Source organism: Phasianus colchicus, chromosome 9 (genome assembly GCF_987193195.1).
Source record: "Phasianus colchicus chromosome 9, bPhaCol1.hap1.1, whole genome shotgun sequence".
Taxonomy (NCBI): Eukaryota; Metazoa; Chordata; class Aves; order Galliformes; family Phasianidae; genus Phasianus; species Phasianus colchicus.
In genome coordinates, this window is record NC_143444.1 from 23,955,752 (window position 1) to 23,975,151 (window position 19,400).

General features: G+C 38.8%; 1 protein-coding gene across 16 annotated transcripts in view; it reads left to right on the forward strand.

The window, feature by feature from the left end:
- MAST2 (microtubule associated serine/threonine kinase 2) overlaps positions 1–19,400 on the forward strand; it is a 192,033-nt gene that overhangs the window by 155,995 nt on the left and 16,638 nt on the right. For all 16 annotated transcript variants that reach the window (XM_090146608.1, XM_090146607.1, XM_090146605.1 and 13 more), the window contains 13 exons: positions 95–170; positions 1,618–1,827; positions 5,936–6,037; positions 7,032–7,164; positions 9,255–9,316; positions 9,960–10,045; positions 11,730–11,938; positions 12,619–12,757; positions 13,169–13,301; positions 14,355–14,520; positions 15,238–15,339; positions 17,106–17,228; positions 18,551–18,660. In XM_090146608.1, coding sequence (XP_090002734.1) covers positions 95–170; positions 1,618–1,827; positions 5,936–6,037; positions 7,032–7,164; positions 9,255–9,316; positions 9,960–10,045; positions 11,730–11,938; positions 12,619–12,757; positions 13,169–13,301; positions 14,355–14,520; positions 15,238–15,339; positions 17,106–17,228; positions 18,551–18,660 — 1,651 coding nt within the window. The remainder of the gene's footprint in view (positions 1–94; positions 171–1,617; positions 1,828–5,935; positions 6,038–7,031; positions 7,165–9,254; positions 9,317–9,959; positions 10,046–11,729; positions 11,939–12,618; positions 12,758–13,168; positions 13,302–14,354; positions 14,521–15,237; positions 15,340–17,105; positions 17,229–18,550; positions 18,661–19,400) is intronic.

A 19,400-nucleotide genomic window follows, 5' to 3' on the forward strand; every position in this document is an offset into this window, starting at 1 on the left:
TCTCTGCAAGGAGCTGGTTGTCTGCCCCCTGCAGATGGGGTGAGCAATGTTTGTGATGCCTGTAAATGATGATGTACTTTCTTTTCTCCTCTAGCCCGGGTCGCTCGCCAATTTCCTTTGACAGTGAAATAATAATGATGAACCATGTGTACAAAGAAAGGTTTCCGAAGGTAAGGAATCACTTTTTGAATAATGCAGTCGATGAACTTGTGACAAAACTGGGTTAATTTGTAATACTGTGACAGACCCCTTGTCTTACTTCTAATTTCTAAGCAGTGCAGTTTGGAAGCCGCTTTCTATAAATTTCTGTATTAATTCTGCAGTGGAAAAAAATAGATAAAATATATTCAGATGGAAAAATATGAAAGGCTTTATATATTACGTATGCATTTTGTATTTGATTGTATTTGTATTGATAAATGAGCATGTGAATGAGGAGAATGGCCATGCTGTGGCTACTCAATCCATTTGACTTGTTTGAGGCCAGCATCTCCATGTATTATCTTAGAATCATTTGAGTTGGAAGGATCCCCTAAGGGCCATCCAGTCCAACTCCAGTGAACAGGACACCTACAGATCCATCAGATGCTCAGAGCCCCATCCAGCTTGACCCTCAATGTCTGCAAGGACAGGGCATCCACCAACCTTCTGGGCAAACTAACCCTCAGCTTCTGCTTTGAATTCTGATTCATATCAAGGCTGGAAGAAGGATGCTTTGCTTACTTCTGTACATACTTTAAACAAGCTATTTTGGACAGTAATTTAAAAATACTGTGAGTAACATTCTCCCAACATTCTCTGTATAATAACATTAAGTTTGCTTTATACCAATCCAAACTTTTTTGGTCTTGGTAGGCTTTACATTTACATATTGGAGATGCATGTTTTCTTTTAAAGTCATTCCAAATTACGCCAGAGATTTTGACAAAAGCAAAGTTTACCACTGGGGCCTTTGGTACCAGAGAAGCAATGAAGTTAAACTTGAGTTTTCAGAAAAGCAAATTATTTCAGTGCTGAAGCGATTGCAATGAAAATAAAATGGAGGGTTTTTTGCTTATTTCTTTTAAAGCTGAATATTGAAATCCATGGAATCAAGTTTTGAGAGTTAACGTCTCACTGAAATGAGTGCAGACATTCATCTATCCCAGAGCTGTCAATATGACCATTCCCTTTCTGCTTTACCAATAGTAAAAATAGATGTTGCTCTGGTGACAGAATATTGAGGCCTAAAGTGAAAGAAATGCTGTCTGTCTGTTGCTTGGGGCAATGATTTTCAGATTTCATGGTCTTGCCTACAATTTCTGAGAGCTGCCTTGTATCTCACATCCTTATTTTGGAGACCAGGGAGGAAGGCAGCCTCAGAAGCAGGATATTTTTATAGTCATTTCCATTTTCAAATAGCATGTCCTGATTAAATGTTGTTGTTTGTCCTTGTGAATGCAGCTTTTGCCAATGGAATAATATTTTTATTCAAAGCAAAACACCGTCATTGTATTTTGGACTTTTTAAGTTTGGTGCGTTTTGTGATTGAGGATGTGACTTTAGAACCCTACTTGTCTGTGTTTAGATTTTGGGGTAGTCTAATTTAAGAATAATCTGTTTATTCTGTACTCTTAGGCCACAGCGCAGATGGAAGAGCGGCTGGCGGAGTTTATTGCCTCCAACGCTCCAGAGAACGTGCTGCAATTAGCAGATGGGGTCCTAAGTTTCATCCACCATCAAGTTATCGAACTGGCCAGAGACTGCCTAGATAAATCACGTGAAGGTCTCATTACTTCTCGCTATTTCTATGAGCTGCAGGAAAACTTGGAGAAACTTCTCCAGGATGTAAGTGCTCTCGAGAAGCAGAATACGTTATGGTGATGGAAGCTGTAGACAATAAGGCAGAGCTTTGATTTCAGGAGAGGGGAAGGGCGGTGGGTAGGGGTGTCAGGAGGCCTGGGGCGTTCCAAAGTGCTGTTGATGTACCATGGGCGGATTTAAGCAGGTCACTTCACCTGTGTACATCTTTGTACAAAGGCTAAATATGCATACGAGTAAGTCAAAGGCAGTCTTCACAATTTATGAAAATTGGGTTCATCCAGATGAAGGAAATTACTGAACTTTTCTTTCATGTACTTCAAGACTCTGAATGACTTATTAATTACAATAGTGCCTTCAAGGAGTGAAATCACCACAGTTTGTAGTGTTGCTATAAATTTTTCATAAAAGATTTTCTTGAGTTGAACTTAATTCAGTTGTGGGTTATTTTTTTACCACTTCGATGTGTTTTGTGGTGTTCAAAGCATTTGAATACACAAGGGGGCACAATTTTAATGTGTGCTCAGTATGCTTCAGCTACTCATTAAAATTGCTCTTTTCCTTTAAAATAAATTCTAAGAGATTTTTTGAAGTTAATATTATGCTGTAGCTGTTGTGAGGAGTCAGTGCTATTACTTATTGCAGGGTTTGGACCTCTGTTTGGGAACATCTTCCTAATTCTATGCTTTGATTTAAGGAGATAGCAAGCTGCAAGTACAGGATTTGCAAAAATCACAGATTCAGATATTGACTGTCACTGGGAGACCTAGAATCAGTTGTATGCTATAGAAATATGATCAAGTAGAATCTAAAAAAAAACAACCCAAAAAGTCCTTCACTTGGTGGTATTGTCTGTGCAGTAGGACATGTAGTTTTATGGTATATTTTTATAAAATGTGAAAGATTGAGTGACTGCTTGATCAGTAAGGAAATGAGTAGTGGTAGCTCAGGAACTATCAGGAAGGCCCACAAATTTTCATACAATTTTACTGTGAAATTCACACAGTAATTTCAAACCACAGAAAGAACTTTCCATTTAATAGGTTGCAGGTTGAGCCTACTTTATGTTGTGAAAATGTATCCGTAACAGAGAGTAATTGGATATGTAAATAATGAGCTGTTTAAATATACCAAACCAGAAAGCTTTTAAAGATTTTAGATCTTGGCTTTTGTAATAAAATGCCAACAAATCTCATTAGTTATGGCAAATGAGGTACTTTCTCGTTTGGAGCGTGAAATATTGTCTTTTAGTCATTGCTTATTGCATCACTGAAACCATCCTGAAGTAAAAAGGATAGATTGTCTTTATTTTGGGAAACGTAAACTTGGATGCTATCCTTTACATTTAAAATAGTTATTGAAAAAGAACAGGACGTCTGATTATTTATATACTGTGTTGAAGGAATGTTTAGATGATGTACTGAGGGACCTTAAGTTTAGTGGGGAAGTATTGGTGGTAGGTGGACGGCTGGACTGGATGATCTTGGAGGGCTTTCCCAACCTTGTTGATTCTATGATTCCATTACCATGGGGGTTGCTTAGGGGATGGAATAGGAGCTCAGGTTCCTTTGGTGAAAAAGGTGATAGGAATTGTTTTCTTGGTTGAAGTGCCTCAGTGCCAAAGAACAAGGAACACTACCCAAAAGTTCCATGGTTTTATGTAGCTCAGCCACTGGGAGGAGGGAATGAAGGACTGCAGGTATTTCTGTGCATTCAACAAAAGAATGGAAGGTAGTGGTATTACACTATTTTCAGTGATACTGCACATTGGAAAATTGATACTCTGATTGGAATTGCTTTCTTAATATGAGCCTAAGTGTAAATTTATTGTTTCTTGGCACTGCAGGTCTATTGTTTTGGTTTCCATCTGTATATTAGCTCAATTACAGCATTGTGACTTGCATATCCCGGTTACTGGTCCCGTGAAACCCCAGGGGAGGACAGTGATTTTAATTTCATGCCCCAGTGGCTACAGTTAGTGACGGATGGGTCTTTCAGATAAGGGAATCGGTTTGTAAATTACCCCTCGCTTCCTCCCGTACACGTGTCACTGGCAATGTGTGCAGGAATGGCATCAGCCTCTCCCACAGCCCCTGAGCTCCTCTCCCCTCCCCTCGAGAGCCGGGGGGGGGGGACCCTGAAATGACACTGCCAACCTTCAGACAAGCGTGTCGTCATTGGGAGCTGCTAATGAGGTGTCCCACATCACACCAAGACACATGGAGGCAGCAGCACTATATAACCCTGCCTGCTTTGGGGACACTGCTGGGACAGCTGCTAAACAAGACATCTGTAGGGATGTCTGAGCTGTCCTGGGGGAGAAGGAAGCAAGAAGAGGCAGTGCTGCTGCGGATCTTGGACGAGCAGCGCTGTGCAGAGATGATGGCTGAGTGGCTGTTCCAAGTTGTGTTTCATTTTTGTCATCCTCTACTCTGTTTTGTTGTTGTTTTTTTTTTTTCCTTTTGCTTTTCTTTCTCATTTGGCAGTCATGGTCTGGCTTCTCATTTTCATCACAGACACCTGATTACATTAGTTACGTTTTTAAATTATTTTGCCTAAGCTGGGGAAGATGAGAAAGAGAGAAAACAAAAAGACTTGATTAAAAAGAATAAGTTTGCTTTAGCACCATAAACAGATGCCATAAATATATATATATATCTATTTTCATAATATGTAAGGGGGGAAAGGATTTTCCAATTGCATGTCTCATGTTTCATATAATACAAAGTTGTTGATGTTTTATTTATTCATTGCAGAGCAGCTAACCCCTGGTGATCTGGAGTGGCTTTTCAGCTATGAAAGCATTAATTTCTTTATAGAATTCATATTGTAACTTACGAGTTTGGATATTGCATTAAGGGGCACTGAGTGAATACTAAGCACCTTCATTTTGGTTATTCTCTGTTTTATAATTGGAAAATATCGTTTAAAAAAATTTCAATTTATTTCAATGCTTTCAAAATATTTTTTTTATAAGACTCTTATTACCAGGAAGCATCTCTGATGCTGTTTTCAGATGATGAACTAGCAATTAAGTGGTTTTTTTAGCTATGAATTTCTACCTCCATGTGTTTTATTGTTCTTCCAGGTGATTTCATGTGTGTTTTGGCTTCTTAGCTGTGTATGTCTTTTTCTTAGGTGGTTTTAATGAACAGTGTTAAACAAACCTTCTCGTTTCTTGCTGCATCTTGATAAAATATTATTCCTATAAGCAACTACTGGCTCATTGCCAGCATAAGAACATTGGTTAAGTTCTGGACTTTGTGTTTGTGGGTGTGCTAAAGCCTGTTTTTTGACCTTGGAAAGAAAAAACTATACTTCATTTCAGAGATTTTTTTCATGTCATTGGAACCATCTTTCATCACCATACAACAAAATGCTCTTTTATTTGTGCTTCAGGACTCCCTGTGTAACCACTGTGGTTTTGAGCAAAAGAGAGTTAACTGGGGGGAAGTGGGTATTGGTGGTCAAATTTGGCTTTGCTTTCTACTTTACCCATTTTAATGTATTTATTGTTGTAAAAAGGCATCTCCCTCTTTTCCCTTGAAACTAAACACTGAGTTTATACTCAAGTCCTGCAAATTGAAAGGAGAGAACAGGAGTAAATTCTCTGAATTAGGCTTCTGTATATTCTTTGTTGGTGTGCTTTGTTCCACAGCATGCAGTACAGTGCTGGAGTTGTTAGACGGGATTTATGAAATAGAACTGAGAAAAAACAAAGTTCAGGTTTTTCATGATGATGAACAGAAGCAGTTGGAATTCCAGCTGAATGCATAGTCTGAAAATAGGTGTAGCTGTTGGTCACTGTCTAGATTTCAGCATTGTGTGGAAGGTAAAATTGAAAAAATCAGTAATCCTGTTTTCATTTAAAAAAAAAAAAAAAGACCACATCATATCAAATATAACTTGTAGGTGATATAATGCAAGTAGAGCCTTTGAAATAGCTCTTGCATGATAAAAAGAGTCAGTTGGAATGGGAAAGCTATATGTAACTTGGCATCCTTGAGTGAGCTGAGATCATTGCCTGGCCTGACTCCGTCATGACTTTGCTGCCGAATTACAGCGACTGAGCTTTGACATATATAAATAAAGAGTTCTCTGCTAGGACCATAATGTGGTGTGCTGCTCTCCACAGGCCCACGAGCGATCCGAGAGCTCCGAGGTTGCCTTTGTTACCCAACTGGTAAAGAAGCTGATGATCATCATAGCGCGACCTGCCCGGCTGTTGGAGTGCCTGGTGAGTCTGGGCCTTGGGAGAGCACACCTGACGAGATAAGGAACACAAGAGAAGGCTTTAAATTCTCATAGAAATTCAATCGATTTTCTTTTCTTTTTTTTTTTTTTTTTTTTTTTTTTTTTTTTTTTTGTAATTAAAAAATATATATATATATATATTAACTCTTTTGCATTAATATAGAAGTGTCTTCCAATGAGTTAACATTTCACTAAAAAATTCTGAAAGAATCTTCCTCATTGCTCCCGAATGATGAGGTTTGTAGGGCAGAATTACAGTAATTTTGTGATCTTGCAGCAGTGCTCTTGCACCCAAATGTTGTTTTGTATTTCCAACTGTATCTATTAGTGCAATAAAAGAGATCACACCTGCTTATAAACTTTGCTTTCCTTAGAAATTAAGTATACCAAACCTGAGCTAGGATAATCCACCCCCTACCCTGTAACAGTATTTCTTATACAGAGGTTGAAATATTCTCTGCTGGTAGATTAATAATTTTATTAACAATTCTGTTACTGATTTCTAATGTTGGGACAGTTACAAAATGAGGTGAATGGATTTACGGTTTGATTAGAAGTGATATTTGAAAGCAGAAGAGCTTCATATTGGCTTATGTCACCTGTGAGAGAGGGCAGAAGATACTTCAGCCCTCTTTTGACCTCTCATTAGAACATCTCAATGGCAAAACTAGGCTGTGGGTCCAGGTTAACGCTTACATTATAATGACCGTATTATCTGATAGTTTGTTTTTTGTTCCTGCTGTCCTTGTCATGTTTTGAATGGCAGATATACAGCCAGCAGACTATAGATGTGCATTGTTTTTGCAGAGCAGGATGAAATGCGTTGTCTTGCTTGCTGAGCCCAGAATTAGCTTTGAGTGTTTCTGAGGAATCCAGATAAATTCAACTCACTCTCTCTCTCTCCTGTATGGCAATATAGTAATTGTAAAGCTGAATCATGTGCCCCTCTTTCTGTCTGTCTCACCACCTTGCTTTAGGAGTTTGATCCTGAAGAGTTCTACCACTTGTTAGAAGCAGCGGAAGGCCATGCCAAGGAAGGACAAGGAATTAAGTGCGACATTCCTCGTTACATTATCAGCCAGTTGGGACTCACCAGGGATCCCCTGGAGGGTGAGAGCTCCGGTTTTCTGCTCACCACAGTACTGAGAGGATAACCAGATCTCTGGACTCTAACTCCTGGTCATCACAAGCTCAAGGAGCCTTTTTTTTTTTTTTTTATTAGTTAATTTCTAGGCCGTTTTTCTTTATTTTCCTGTTTGCTGTCAAATTCCAGACTGTCCTTTCCATCCCCACATCTCAGAGGAGTTTTGCTGGGTTAAGGACCACACATCAGAAGTGACAGTTCCTTACTTATGGTGTTAATAATGTCTCCCTGTATTATAGCTAAAAAAAATGATAGAAAATGGCTTTATGATTTAACTGTTTTCTCTGGGCTGTTGGGCAGTAAAAGTAAATATATTATTTCTGTTCTGCCACTGCTGGAGTGCTACTGAGTTGGATTCAGTCATTTGTTCAGTTCATTTGTTGTCCTCTCTGGGAGAAGTTGTGGCTTTCCATGAGAAGCCAAGACTAGTGCAGATTTTTGAGTGGAATGTTTGTTTTTCTTCATCTTAAATAGCAGTGAAACAGAAAAGACTAAATTATATCCAACACAGTGTGTCATCAGACTAGGAGGAAGAGTGCCTCGTTGCATTGTCTGATAACTGAATACTTCATGTGAGAATAGCAGCAATATTGATGCATGATTCAGTGAAGAGTTGATATATTCTGAATTTTCTAAAGTAGATCTGTTATAAACATAACATCAGTTAATTGGGAGATCTCTTGGATGTAAAAGGTTTTATTTCTGTTCCCAAAAGATATTTTCCCAGACAGTTTATGATGATTAACGTGAATTTATATTCAGAGTAAGTCTAGTTTGTGATGAAGATGATTTATTTTACTCTTTCCAGCTTTAAGAAATGTTGGATATTGCGCTTCAACATTTCATACACTTCTAAGAAGCCATAAAAATTTGCTTTTTACCTGTTACATCCAAGTCTGATCAGGTCTGGGAGATTACAATGCTTTTTGGACCCTGGATGAGTAATGTTTTAGAAGAAAGTAACAGCTTTTCTGCTAGGTCCCAGAATTGCAAACAGTAACGTGAATATGTTGTAAATGTAGAGAGCCCCAGAAGATCCTGACTTTGGAATTTGTGAGTTAATATTTCTGTCTGGCACTTTGCTAACTGACTTTCTCCTATGACAAGTTTTACGAGCACGCATGGCTTGCTCAGCAACAATAGAAAGTGTGACAGAGACTGGAGATTGCTGCAGAATATTTCAGCGATTGAACCGTACTTTTTGTTTCCTCAAGAGAGCATAATTTTAGCATAAATTAGTAGTCTGGATAGGTCTAGTTTAACTTGTATGCTGTTTACCCGAATGACAGTGACAGGTTGACTTCAAGTGAAGAGCTCTTCGGGAAAATTTATACCAAAGATTGCTAAATGCAATTTAATAGCATTTGTTGAAATCTGACATTAAAGAGAAATTTTCTTTGATCCCTGTCATGGGAGAGAACCTTTCCATCACTAATTCCCCTTACTAAAGTCAAATTTTCTTTAGAAATGTGTGGAGATGTCAAGGTGCCTTATTTCCTTTCTGTAAGGAGGGCACCCAGAAATGTCAGTGATGTCTGTTCAGAGACCAGTAGTTAATGTAGGATTTGATTCTGCAAAGTTTATAGCATCTCCTAAGACAGCTGAGTTGCCTAAACTAACTGCATTTCTCACAGTTAGCTGCTACTCAGCGTTTTGCAGACTCAGGCGCATTTCATGGAGAGAGGGTGTATGAAATGTAATTCTTTTTCTTTTCTGGAGTAGAGGTGCCACAGGGCAATATGCGTGGAATAGGTTTAACGTTACCTAGCCAGCAGTTTCCCCTAACTTGCATTTGTTGCTTATTTTAGAAACCATCTAGAATAAGTGATGCTGAGATTAGGACAATTAATTATATTCACCTCTACATAAAAGATTGCCTACAGTTTACGGGATATTAAAGGTTAGCAGTGTATAATGGGGGTGACTTTTTATGGAGGGGGGAAGTATGTCCTTCATAACCTACAAGCACCCATTGAAATCCTGTTTGTCTTGTACAAACAAAGAGAATAGTGTTTGATTGAGATCATTAGGAGTAATCTCTCCTCTTTCTTTTCAGAAATGGCCCAGCTGAATAGCTATGACAGCCCAGACACTCCTGAGACAGATGATTCAGTCGAGGTAAAGCAGTAATACACTCAATACTGTCTGGCGCTCTTTTTTTTCTCTGCAAAGAGGTAGTCTGCAATAAAGAATTAATGATAATGCAAAGTAATTTTAATTAAAAGAGGAAAAAAGAGCTGACATTCAAAAGTGCACATTAGAACTAAAGTATACACTTATAAAAACGTGCAAATCTCAGTAGTGTGGAGGTGAAATCATTAAAGATGCAAACAGGCATTAGCATCAGATTTTGTTGATGTTTCTTCAAGTTGTACATAAGAATCATTTGGAGGAACTTTATTTGCATTTGTAAAACATGATGAGAATTGAAGAGAGATGACATTAGTATCAACTGGTGGGAAAACCTAGTTATATAACTCATTAATTTTCAAACATCTGTAGTTTTTTAGTTTATTTGTATTTAAATAATACTGGGGACAGGTCCAAGCCCTCTGATTTACTGTGCTAATGCTTGTGGGGGGAATCTTCAGGGCTGCTGGGAGTACTGACAGTTATCCCAAAGCTGAGGGCTCCTGAGCTTTAGAGATGGGTTGAGATTGGATGAATGCTGCTCAAAGAAGAAATGGACAGAAAGAAGTGGCATATAGAATGAAGTTGTTCCTGCACTCTTCATTTCCTTTTCTTTGTCTTCCTTTCCCAGAGCCGTGGAGCCTCTGTCCAGTCGAAGAAAACTCCATCTGAAGAGGAGTTTGAAACTATTAAACTGATCAGTAATGGTGCTTATGGGTAAGGCTTTTTAGTCTTTGCTTTAGAAGAAAATATTGCTATCATTCTACCCAGCAAGGGATTATAGCAAAGCTAAGGAAGTGAATGGATTTTGTTGGGCCCAAAGTATAAATGAATTTTGCAGAGGTCTTGAGTTCCACACTTGCGATGTTTTCTGCGTTCTTGGTTGAGATGCCATTTTTTTTTTGTGTGTGTTCTGGATTTCTTATCCTATACCCCCATACCTGGAAGTAGTTCCTGACTATGACAGCCTTAACATTGTACTGAACTGATAGTTCACCCACCCCCTTAGTTTACTGTGGGATTTCCTAAACAATAGATGATGGTGTTTTTTTGTTTTTTTGTTTTTTTTAAAGGCAGTTTCAAGAGTCTGAGAAAATTATTTTGTACCCACTTCTTTACTGCTTATCAAGGCCTCCCTGCCTGAATTTCTTTCCTGGGTATTGAAGTCCTGTGATTTCTGTTTGTATGAAGGCTACCTGAGTGGGTGTGGGTAACATTTTGTAGTTATAAATGTTACTAGTGACTAGAGCTTTGAGGAAGGCTTTTCTTATAGTTTTCCATTCTTCCAAGTGTTTGTGGCTGTTTGTGAGCTCTTCAAATACATTGGAGCAAATCTGCTGTAATATGTCATGCTGTGAGAGTGCTGTTAGATTATGTTATTCATTAAAGAATCCAGGATGAAGCTGCTGGTCAGTTAAAATCTGAACTAGTTGTACAAACCTATCCAGAATTTTAAAGATGACTCCTGACTCTTTATCATTATCAGGGATATTCATTAGGCCATAACTAAGAGCAGTGATTCAGTAGGTAATAACCAACAGAACTTAAGCATGTTCTTGAGTATTTTGTTGGAGTGCATATTTAACAGCAAATAATTAAAAAAAAAAAAAAAAAAAAACAGTGGAAAAAGTGCATTTTTTGGTCTTTGAAGACATGATGGAGCATGATGAAGCTCCATATTGTTAGATAAGAAGCTTTTGTATGTTTTCAGTTGTATATCTGCTTAGCCTCCGTGGTTTAAACATAAATTTGCAAAAAGTGGGGAGAGGTGTAGTTTTGCTGTTACTCATTCCTGTCTCCATGCTGGGTGTGTTTTATAGTCAGCTGCTTGTGAGACAAAATACCATGTTAAATGTAATATACTCTAGAGAAAAGGAAGCAAGTACTGATTCAATCAGGCAGGGAAACTGGATGAAAATTTTATTTGCAAACTGTATTATTAATGTGCAGGAATCTAATGATCTGCAAATGATAGAAATGTAAGAGATACTGAAGGAAATCCCTGGTGACAATGTTGCATCAAGTTAATTTTATGGAGTTTGGAAAGAAATCATGCTGATTTCATACATTTTTTGGACTTTTTTTTTTAGTGAAATGGTGACTACAGTGTTGAAAAATATAAGCCCCATTGCACTGATACTTAAAGAAGTTTGTGATATTTGTGCCTGAATTCTTTTTTTTTTAGTCACAAGAACGTTCCATAATTCTCAAAGGCAGAATAGGTTTTGAAAGGAAGCATTGTGGCATTCCTTGTTTTCTAGGGTAGATAGCAATGAGATGAGATTTTATGGAATCACAGATAAGTCAATTAGAATCCATTCAAAGGAGTTATCATCCACTGTTTATTTTTAAATAGTTCAATAGAAACTGGAACTTTTCCTCTTGGTATGTGATTTTCTAGAGCGGTGTATTTGGTGCGCCACAAGACCACCCGTCAACGTTTTGCCATGAAGAAGATCAACAAACAGAACCTAATTTTGAGAAACCAGATCCAGCAGGCTTTTGTTGAGAGAGATATCTTAACGTTTGCTGAGAACCCCTTTGTAGTCAGCATGTTCTGCTCCTTTGAGACCAAGCGCCATCTGTGCATGGTTATGGAGTACGTGGAAGGTATGTTTGTCATAACCTACAAAGAGCAAATGGCTCTTAGAATGTACACGTAGCATGTATACAGCATGTTTCATCTTAAAGGATGCTGTTTCCAAGTGATTTATAGAATATGTACTTTTGGATGTAATACTGATGAGCACACTGCTCTGATTGCAGAAAATGGGGAGGATATCTTAGGTGTGTGCTGTTTCTTCATATAGAATGAGGTTAGTCAACCTCCCAACAAGGGAGGTCATGATGCCCTTTTAGGGAAGACTATATGGACTGCTTGGGCTGGAGAAGTGAGTCATTCTACCCCTAGTGTACCTTGGCATTAGGAGATACTCCATTTTTGAATCCCAGTGACTAATCTAACATGATTGCAGTGGAGATGAGGAATTATAAAGCCACATGTAGAAAAGCTGTTGGGGTCAGACTCAGCATGAACTTTCCAGTCCTCACTGGAAAGAGATCCTCCTGCTCCCTTAGGGGATGGTATGGCTAAATCCATAACACTAAGATTTTTGTATTTATTTGAAGCTCAAGAGGGAGTTGAGAAACAGTTTTGAATTCCATATAACAAGGTTGAAAGAGACAGATTTTAGGAAACTCACTGTAGTTATCTAGTACTATTGTGCTGTAGCCATTCTTATTTGTTGCTGACACTTTTTCACTGTGCCGTATTTGGAACTTACTTCTAGGGGGTGACTGTGCAACACTTCTCAAGAACATTGGTGCCCTACCTGTTGATATGGCGAGGATGTATTTTGCTGAGACTGTTTTAGCGTTGGAGTACCTGCACAATTATGGGATTGTTCACCGTGACCTAAAACCTGACAAGTAAGTCATGAACTCTTCCAAAGCTTTAGGATGAGAGCCAATTCTTCAGAGACTTTCTCCATGGGCAAGAGGATGTGGTGACTAGAGACAGTAGAGATTTTTGATGCATCTATCATGCAGGACGTTTTAGGGAGTCCCTTGCTACTGATGTGTAGAACCACACAGACCCAGAGAGGGAATAGGATGAACATCTTCAAATATTACCTTAGAGCTGTTGCTGCACTGCTGAAATATGGCAGAAGGCAGCTTGCCTTAGCTGAGCCATGATGTCCTGTTTCATAGGAGGTTCGTTACAGGAGTTTAAGGGAACACTGAGAACATGCTTAGCATTGCCTTGTGTTCTTATATTTTTAATTCATTTTGAGAAACAATTAATTGAATGTTGGATTATTTTGCTTCTCTTTCTTCTAGTCTCCTGATAACTTCCATGGGTCACATTAAACTTACAGACTTTGGACTGTCTAAAATTGGGTTAATGAGTCTTACAACTAACCTTTATGAGGGACACATTGAAAAGGATACCAGGGAATTTCTGGATAAGCAGGTAAGCTTGAGCTTACTGTTTTTACAATGGGAGGAAAAGATACAAGTCCTTTATTCTACCTGTGCATTGTCTATTGTTTTTTGTTTCAGCTTCTTGTTTTGAAGTGGTGTGCTTCAGCTCTTAGTTTGGGACATCAAAGGTGTGCCCTGGGCTGCAACAGTTCTTTTAGGGATGTAATACAGTTTTTGCTGGAAGGTTGTTTCGCAGTCTCCCCCTTCTGGTGCTTAGAAAGTTTGTGGCAAGTTCCTATAGGTTCTTGTGATTTTGTCTGATGGCTTAATAATTGATTTTCATTGCCATGGTGTTTACTAGGGGTCTCTTTCCCCCTTTTTTTGCTAGGCTTTTTTTGCTAGGCTAGGCCAGCCAAGTTCTTTCAGATAATGGGATAGATTTTCCTTTGATTAATTAATAGCTCTTCCATGCACCTGTTTCAGCTTGATTTCCTGGGCATGTTTAACAGGAACTATATGGTATATTCTGGATATAGGTTTCTGGTGCCATGTATAATGGGATTTAAAAGTGCTTATCTCTTCTGAAAATACCTAGGATCACAGCAGAATTTTCTTGTTTTTCTGTGCCAAGTGTTAATTCATAATCATCCTGTGGTAAACTAAGAGCACACACGGGACCATGTCTCCTTTTGCTTCTGAATCATGGTATTTTTTGTAGCAGGTGTTCTCTGGTCACTAGTTCATGGTCTTGCATTTTGCAGTATTATATTTTTTACAGCTGTTTTGCTTCTGTTGTTGTTTTGAAGCCCAAGGCAACCTAGTAAGTACTTCCTAGTAAGTACTTCCAGCATGAAGTCCTTAGTGCCAGCTGTACATCCTAAGTTTTAATGATGACGTTTATCACCATGCTGAGTTGCTAATTCTGCATCAGTGGAACTAAATTCTGCTAATGCAGAGAAGTGGAAGTTCTGTCAAAATTCAGTCCCTGATATATATAGTCATACCAGTAGCAATCCGTCAAGCAGATAGATGTATACAGACAGAATATGATTTGAATTTGGCCACCTGTAGGCTGATTGCTTTCTTCTGTGTTTCTCTTGAGGTCTGTGGGACTCCGGAATACATTGCCCCAGAAGTGATCCTACGGCAGGGCTACGGGAAGCCGGTGGACTGGTGGGCCATGGGAGTCATCCTGTATGAGTTTCTGGTTGGCTGCGTTCCTTTCTTTGGTGACACACCTGAGGAGCTGTTTGGACAAGTGATCAGTGGTATGTTTCTGTTCTGCTCCTGTTGTGCTGCGAAGAAAATCATTGAAAATATTGAGGTTCAGTAGTTTGCTCAGGAAAGACTAGATGTAAAGCAAAGGCTTTTTAATTTGCAAGCATTTATCTTTGTGTCAAAGTAACATCTGTCTTGATTCCAGCTATTGAAAATTGTCGAGTACTATCTAGCTTAATAGCTCTGTCATTTCTCAATGAATATGCCACTGAAAACATTTCCTATTGGGAATGCTTTCTGAAACAGTATATTTTTAACACTCTTGGCAAATATCCTTTGTAAGAAGTGAATTTCAGTGAAGAAATAAACTTAATGTGTGAAATGCTTACCTGCAAATTGTTCACTATGTTCCAAGTCTAACTAGTGTGGAATGTGTGGGCATGAGATACAGCCACAGTGTTGTCAGTGTCATTGTTTATGGATTGTCATGGAAGTCCCATTTCATACTTTATTAATAGAGTTCTTAATGCTTTTTTCTCCTCCACAAGCAGTGCTTGGATTGACAGCAGCTCTAGCTGAGGCTGGATTTTATGCATTTTGGAAAATGTCAATGCTTGAATTATGTTAAGTATGCAAGCTGCTGAATTCAAGGTATTTGCAATTCTGGGGAAGTACTGAGCACTGCATTTTACGGTGTAGGAATGTGAATGGTTATTCAAATTGGTCACGAAGCAGGTAGAAAATGTCAAGTCTTTTTTTGTCCCCAGATGAAATTGCCTGGCCAGAAGGTGATGATGCACTGCCGCCAGATGCCCAGGACCTCATTTCTAAGCTCCTCCGCCAAAATCCTCTGGAAAGAATGGGGACAGGTAGGGGCCTCGCGTATAGGAAATGCCAGAAGCATGAAAAGAAACTACTGTGGCTGTGAGGCACACCAATCCATGTTGAAAAATGCTGGTATAGAGCTGGGGAAAGGTTTATGCTGGATTTGATGAAGCTCTGAAAAGTGGTGTGCACGCAGTTCAGACAGACGGCTCAGAGAAGTGTGGTGCCCCATCCCTGGAGGTGCCCAAGGCCGGGCTGGATGGTGCCCTGGGCAGCCTCATCTGGTGGGGGCAGCCAGCCCAAGGCAGGGGGTTGGAGCTCAATGATCTTGAAGGTCCTCTCCAACCCAACCTTTCTATGATTCTGAGAAATATTACTGTTTTGTCTGGAAAACAAGGAAAGGCACCATCGAGTTTGCAACGTAGCTTCTCAAATCTCTGCTGTTCTAGTTAAGGCTTGAGGATTTTGCCTCGGTTCGAGCAGCACATAATCAGATTTCTTTGCAATTCCTTCAACTGGGGGCTTAATCCCCTACACTGAAGTGAACTCATGGGTGTAATAAAATAAATGAAAACCCACGTGTTCTTAGAGGGCTGTACTGGAGAATCCTCCAAACACACAACAAAGTCTGATAATCTGTTTGGCAAAGTCAGATACATATGGTAATCTTTTTGTATTATAATATCAGACTTGAAGTTTTACAAACCAATGCTTCTCATTTCCTGGTAGTAAAGAAATATCAACAAACTTCAACAGCCCTCTTGTTTTAAAATCATTTGTCCAACATGGGTTGGACAGGTTATCTGTTTCGTTGACTTGATTTGTCTGATTTAATTTTGGATTTTTGATTGGAAAACCACAATTTAAGGATAAAACAAAACGAAAATGTACAGCAATTACAAAAGGCATGTATTCAGCAGACCTAACACGTGTGCATATGAGGGTGATGAATAGATCATGAATTAATAATATAATCAGATGATTTTCACATGTTTTTTCCTACATCAAATCTGTGTACTTGAAAGGTGTTTCTGTCATAGAAAAGATGTAGAGTTTCTTGCCTTACAAAATGAGTTGATAGACTGATTTTCTGATTTCTTATATACCTGTAATGCTGAGATTGCTGTTCCACTTGGCATCTCTTACTGCCACTGGCACTCAGCAAACCTTTCATCTCCTTTCCTCTGCTATTCTCTTTTTAAAAAAGAAAGTGGCATCTTTTATGAATATTAATTTCATCTGGAAAAAAAATAAGCCCCCATGCTAGCATGCAGATAATCCTTCTTAGTTTTTCCTTTTGTGTACTCACGAGGTTAATAACTCAGAAGATAGTAGTTAAAAGATACTAATTCAGGAAGATATGTAAGCCCCTGCCTTGATTTAAGCAAATGGATGAGTTTATTTGTGAAAGTGGAGCTACTCGCATGCTAAGTACCTTTTAGTTTGTTCTTTTCATTTAGCTATGAACAAGGTGGTATTTAGAGTTTGGAAATCTTAAATTAAGATGTTAATTAGTTCTTAATCTTGCAATTTGCTGTAGAATGTAATAGCAGATGCTGTCTTCCAGCCCGTTTAGTCATGTGTAGTCATTAAATATGAAGAGGAGGTAGGAAGGGAGAAATCTCATTCAGATTTTACCCTGTGTAACCACTTTGGTGAAAGGATGAGTTGTTTCTCAAAATTCCTGGAAAAAGCATGACTTAAATGTACTCAGGTACATTCTTGTAGACTCTTGATATTTCTAGGGTTTGTTTTTCTTGTTATGCAAATGCTGAAAGAAATACCCTGCAATAAAAGATTCCTCTTTCAGGTAGTGCCTTTGAAGTGAAACAGCATCGGTTCTTTAAGGATTTGGACTGGAATGGATTACTTCGGCAGAAAGCTGAATTCATCCCCCAGTTGGAGTCCGAGGATGACACAAGCTATTTTGACAGTAAGACTGAAGATTAAGCATAAACTGCATCATACTTTTTGTGCCTACTTCATTTCTGAAATTGTCAAAGATAAGACATTGTTAGAAATTGAATAGAGCACTGGATGAAAATTACTTCAGAAAGTTTCTGTAGAATGCCAAGTAAGGCTTCTTTGAAAGCAAATGAGTTTTAAATGAAAAAACATTACTGTTGAAGTCAATTGGCCTTTCAGTGGTGCCTGTGAACTTGCCAGCCGTGGCCCAGTAATGAGATGCTGTGTTCGTTGTGCTCGTTTATCACAGTACTTCTAAAGCATTTGGTGTATTCAACTTCTCTGAGTTTTTGAGTGATGTTTTTTTTTCCTATAAACTGTTTTCAGCTAGCCCAACAAAAAAACCACAACCCAGTTTGGGGGAGAGGCTTTTAGGCTAGGGGTAGAGGTACAGGAGGGGACCTGCTCAGCAGGTTATCGGGATGGTTTTGATGCAATCACTGTATAAAGGCTGGGAGTCTCACATCAAGAAGTATCTCACAGAGACATTGATAAAGGCTGGCATTGCTGTTATAAACCCTAATGCAGAAAATTTTAGATTTTATAAAAAGTAGCTTTCTGGCTGATACAGTGCAGTAAATTTGGCTCAGTACAGCTATCAGCTTTCTGTAGCCAAACTTATTAACGTCCCCCTCTGCAAAATCTAATGTGGCTGGCTTAGAATTACAGTGCTGCAAATCTCAGAGCACAAAATCTCTTTGGAGGCAGTTTAGATTTTTTGCATTAAAAATAGCTTTGCATATTGGCTGCTTGCCCATTTTCTTTCATAAAATTTAATCCTTTTCTAGTTCTGGGAGGGAGGAGAGGAAATATTTTGAGGGGTAAATATTTTTGTTTTTTGAAGAAGGCTTGCATCTATGTATGCAGGGTAGGCTTCTTGCGATCATAAAGCTGTTGATTGGAAATTGGGGCAATGAATTATTTCCTTGTTTCTTTCCATAGGATTGTATGCCTTAGGGAAGAAATATTCTTACTACAAAGGGTCTGAAGGATTAGACACACAGAGAATTTGTGCTGAGTATCAGCATCTCGAGCATAATATAGCTGATGATATAAGATAAATTCAGTAGGAAGGAGGTATTCTTCCTTGCTAGGTGTACAGGATGAGCAAAACTGCCTGAATATGTTTCATTGTTACAGAGAATACACATCATGGCATATGAACGCTTAGAGTTCTTTGTAAGTAGACAAGTAGGAATTGACACAAAGGCTGTTCTGGGGTAAGCACACATTGCTTGAGGTGTATCAGTACTCCATGCACTGATGAAATCTGCCATGTCTGGTTCGCAGCCCGATCCGAACGGTACCAGCACCTGGATTCAGAAGAGGAGGAGGACACTAATGATGATGATCATGTGGAAATTCGGCAGTTTTCCTCGTGCTCACCAAGGTTTAGCAAGGTAGGAGCATGCTGCCTTGTAGAAAACACAAATCTAGAGAGGAACACTGTTTCAGAGGCTTTGGTGCTGCATATGAGGTAGATTTTAATCACGCAGATGATATGTGGGAGTCACACAGTGTTTAGTATTTGCTGAGGAAGGAAAGAAATCTGTATGTATTTGTTAGCTCTGTGGTAGTTTGTGGCCTGTTAAAAGGTGGGTGAAAGGCTAATTGAAGAATGACATTTTGTGTTTCTTAGTGTTTTGCTAATATGCAGGGCATTGCAGAGGTCTGTTGTGTATGTGAGTGATGTTTTTACTAATGATTTGGATTCTGGCATAGGGAGTATCCAAAGCTTGTTTGCTTTGAATAGTGCTGTTCTAAAAAGGGTATTCTAATAGGTGACAAGGTGGTATTATGATGAAAACTGATGTTGACATTTTGGAATAGTGGTCTAATATCGAAGGGATCCCATGCAGTAAGAGTAAATGCAAAGTTCTACACCTATGCTATTCATTGTTTTGAACAAAAGGTGAGGTGACAGTTTGAAAGAAAAGGATCGTGTGTTAAATATGCCAGGCTGTTGAGGCAAAAAGCAGCTATTATAAGGAGCAGGAAAGAATGTTTTCTGCAAGTCAAATGAAGTAATCCTTTCTATGGGCTTAGTAGTAGGTGCAGCTTAGCTAGAGTGCTTTGTCCTGTTCTGGGAAATGTTCTCAAAAATAAATGTGGACCAGTAAAGAGAGTCCGGAGGAAAGCA